Raw genomic sequence first — 4,271 nt, forward strand, 5'->3', positions numbered from 1 at the left:
CGGCGGACGGCGCCCAGCCGCGTCGACTGGAGGCAGTTCTCGGCCAGCAGCCCCAGGCAGCGGTCGAACTGCAAGATGTGTGCGGCGTGGTGGTCGAAGTCCTGCTCCCGGGCCAGGAAGACATCGGCCACTTTCTGCTGGCCCTCCCTGCAGCCAGGAGGGATGAGGCAGCGAGGGCTCAGCCTGGAGCCAGGCAGGGCTGCGGGGGTGCTGGCGTCCCGTGCCTGGGCGCAGGTCCCAGCTCAACCCTCGCCCGACGGTCTTCCTGGGCAATGACCGTGCCTCTGCGTCTCGGCTTCTCCAAGCATCGGTGGGGACAGGGACGGGGACCCCACAGCACAGGGTAGTGGTTCTGGCCCTCTCCATCCCCCCTAAGCAAGGGAAGTGGGTGTGGGGGTGCGGGGCGGCTCACCAGTTGGACAGCCTCTCCTCCAGCTCGGCCGCGATGCCCTGGTGCAGCTCCAGGATGGCCCCGGCCCCTGCCGCAGCTCCTCCCGGGCCAACGCGTCCCTGCCCTCTTGGTCCACGTCATCCAAGGCCCGCAGAACGGCTCCGTAGAAATCCTGCAACCGACGGCCCGTTAGCCGCAACCGCCGGTCAGCACCAGCCCCGGCGGCACCCCATGGCCCTGGAGCCCCAGCCCCACGAAGGAGGCTATCTGCAGCCCTGCAGATCTTGTCTGGAGAGTGGAGGTGACAGCACGCACCCGGCGACCACGGGCCACCTGTACTGGACCCCACGGAGCCCCCGACATGAGCAGGGCACAGAGCAGCCTGAACCACGCTCGTTCCTGTCCTACAGGAATGTGGCGACCTCTCCTTTGACGAGATACCTGAGAAATCACGGAAGCACAGGACCAGCCGCTGGCGTAATGGCTGTGTCACTGGACTCCCATGTAGTCGACCGCGGTTCAAGCCCCAGACCCGGTGGCTTAAAAAAATAACTCACACTGGGCGCGTGTGTGTGCCCGCTCAACATCCAGAGAGAACGGAGGAGAAGGGATTGCGGCGTGACCATCCCCCCTGGGGGGTGATTTCTTGCTTTCTGTCTCTATGTCTCTCTCTGTCACACGTGCCCTATAGCAAAAACCTCTCAAAAAAAAAGAAAGAAAGGCAGCCTTAGGGACCACCAGACAGCATAGTGGTTGCGTTGCTGGATTCCCATGCAGTCGACCGTAGTTCAAGCCCCAGACCCGGTGGCTTAAAAAAATAACTCACACTGGGCGCGTGTGTGTGCCCGCTCAACATCCAGAGAGAACGGAGGAGAAGGGACTGCGGTGCGGCCGTGCTCTCCGGTGGAGGGGTGGGGTTACTCACTTTCTGTCTCCCTTCTCTCTGGCAACCTTCTTGCTTTCCACTTGGCCACCTTTGAAGGGGGTCACAGATTTTGTGGATTCCAAACAATGCCCCCCAGAATCACAGGCGCCCGCCTCACGGCGTATTAAGCAGTCACTAAGATTGACAAACATGACGATGACGTGACGACAGCCACATCCCCGTGCTCAGAAACCAACAAGGGCAGCGGGCAGCGACACTCTGGACCCACAGGGGTACGGTCCTGGGTTCGCACCCGGGACCCTGCCTGTTCACGCCAGTGCACGCACGTGCCGGACCCGCGCTGCCTCAGACGGCGGTGGGTCGCGAAGACCCTGCTGGCGTGCTGTTTCTTCCTCTCTCTCATGGAAACAATAAATAAACAAACATTAAAAAAAAGAGAGAGAAAGAAATCAAGAAGGGACACAGAGCTGTTTCCACACCCAAACCCAACTATATAAAAAGAGAACAAAGAAAAAACTGGAGGGGCCAGCAGGTGGCACGGTGGTTAAGGCGCTGGACTCCCATACAGTCAATCGCAGTTCGAGTCCTGGACCTGGTGGTCTGCTTTCTCACTTTCCCTCTCGCTCTCTCTGGAGAGCACTTGTGCCTGCTAGCAAATTTAAAAAATAATAATAATATGGGTTTTTTTTTAATGAAAAGAAAACAAGATGTAAACAGTGACTATGTCAGGGTATGGGATTAGGGATGATTGTTTTCTTCTAGTCTCTTTTTCTTTTTTTTTTTTTGGAGAGGTTTTTTTTTCGCTATAGGGCGCGTGCGCTTGCCAGACAGACAGAGACATAGAGACAGAAAGCGAGAAATCACCTCCCAGGGGGGATGGCCACGCCACAATCCCTTCTCCTCCATTCTCCTCTTGGGATCTTGGGCATGCACACACATGCACCCAGCGAGAGTTTAAGCCCCCGGGTTCGGGACTCGAACCACAGTCGACTACGTGGGAGTCCAGCAACATAGCCATTACGCTAACTGCTGGTTCCCGAGTCTCTTTTTCTAAAATGCCTCTGTCATGATTAATGTACTTTGAAGATGGAACTAAAGTGAATAAACATGAAAACTGTAGAGAAAACACAACTTCTTTCTCACTAGAAAAAAAAATGTCTTCAAATACACCTACTCCTGCACGAGGTCTAGCTGTGTATTATTGATTGATTGGAGAGGTTTTTGTTAGAGGGCATGTGCTCGTCAGAAAGACAGAGAGAGACAGAGAGACAGAAAGCGAGAAATCACCCCCCGGGGGGATGGCCACACCGCAATCCCTTCTCCTCCATTCTCCTCTCGGGATATTGGGCACGCATGCACATGTGCCCGGCGTGAGTTTAAGCCACCGGGTCTGGGACACGAACTGCGGTTGACTACGTGGGAGTCCAGCGACATAGCCATTACGCCAACTGCTGGTCCCTGGCTGTGTGGTTTTAAATGCATGCTGTGGGGGGAGCTCAACCCCACCTGAAATGACAGAGCAAGCACGTGGGGAAGCCTGGAGGTTGAAGGGCTGCTGGTGCAGCCCCCCGCCCACACTCAGGAAGGACTCTCTGCCTCGCTCGGTGACCAGCGAGCCACAGACAAGACAGTCCTTCCATTGCTGAGCAGTTCTCACTGCTAGAAAGGTCTTTATGGGGCCAGCAGGTGGGGAGGTGAGGACGCTGGATCCCACAGGCCAGCTTTGGGGTTCGAGCGCCAGACCCGGTGGCTTGAGAATCTCTCTGGGAGTGTGTGTGCGTGAATGACCCAAATCCCGAGAGGAGAATGGAGGAGAAGGGACTGCATGGCCATCCCCTGGGGGCTGATTTCTCACTTTCCTCTCACTGTCTCTGGCTAGCACACATGCCCGAGAGAGAGAGAGACAGACAGACAGACAGACAGACAGAGAAAGAGAGAGAAGGTCTTCTTTACATAAAGACCTGAGGGCAGAAAGTACTGAGAGGATGGGGAGCCCTTCCTCCAGGAAGCCCTTCTGGTCTTCTCGAAGGGCTGGGGCAGAGAGCAGGGGAAGGGGAGAGTAAAAGAAAACAAGAAAGCAGAGTCAGACAGTGAACTTAACAGAGAGGAGAGAGAGAGAGAGTGAAAGGGGGGAGGGAGCAAGCAGGACAGCAGAGAGCAGGAAAGAGGGAGGGAGGGGGCTGAGAAGGGAGGAGGAAGGAGGGCTTGATGGTGACCTTGCACTTCCCTCCGCCCTCTGCAAGGGGGCGCCCTGCCATCAGGCGCGGAGCAGACGAGTTTGCAAAGGTGTCTGCCTTGGGACCCCCTCGTCCCGTCCTCCTGTGCTTTGACCAGTTCTGCCAGGAGCTTCGGGGACTGTGGGAGCATGGGGGGTGAGAAGGGGCGCCCTCCCTGGCTTGCAGACCCAAGGAGCTGCTGTTCCTGCCTGAGGCTGGCAGAGAGGGTCTCGGGGTTCCCCAGCCCCATGGTGAAGCTCAGCCTCTAGGGGACCAGCAGGTGGGGCGGTGGCTAAGACGCTGGACTCTCCCATATGACCGACCGACCATGGTGTGAGTCCCAGATCTGATGGCTTGCTTTCTCACTTTCTCTCTCTCTATCACTCTCTGGTCAAGTTAAAATAAATGAATGAGTAAATAAAATTAAATAAATCTTTAAACAAACAAACATGAAACTCCTAGGGGTAAAATTAAATAAATCTTTAAACAAACAAACAAAAAACTCCTAGGTCCTGGGTCCTGACCAGATGGACGGTTCTCTGGCTGGAGGCACCGGCAGCCCTAAGCAGATCCTTGAGCTTGAGCTACAGGGAGCCCCGTGGTAGGCGCTGTCCGAGAGCCGCCGTCCCAGAAAGTTCCGCTCATCAGAGGTGGAGGAGGAGCCACGGGGAGCTGGGAGCTGGGGAGCCAGGTGTGGAGGGCAGCTGGGGGAGGTGACATTTAACCCTTACTCTGCATCCAGCTCTGGGACACTGGGGTCTCCCGAACCTGGGGGGGG

The 4,271-nt window shown here is 56.5% G+C and overlaps 1 protein-coding gene across 1 annotated transcript in view; it reads right to left on the minus strand.

Moving 5' to 3' along the window:
* FGD5 (FYVE, RhoGEF and PH domain containing 5) overlaps positions 1 to 4,271 on the minus strand; it is a 134,864-nt gene that overhangs the window by 38,961 nt on the left and 91,632 nt on the right. Inside the window, 3 exon segments of the mRNA XM_006160678.2 lie at positions 19 to 147; positions 413 to 476; positions 479 to 563. Coding sequence (XP_006160740.1) covers positions 19 to 147; positions 413 to 476; positions 479 to 563 — 278 coding nt within the window.

Source organism: Tupaia chinensis, unplaced genomic scaffold (genome assembly GCF_000334495.1).
Source record: "Tupaia chinensis unplaced genomic scaffold, TupChi_1.0 Scaffold000704_1, whole genome shotgun sequence".
Lineage (NCBI taxonomy): Eukaryota > Metazoa > Chordata > Mammalia > Scandentia > Tupaiidae > Tupaia > Tupaia belangeri.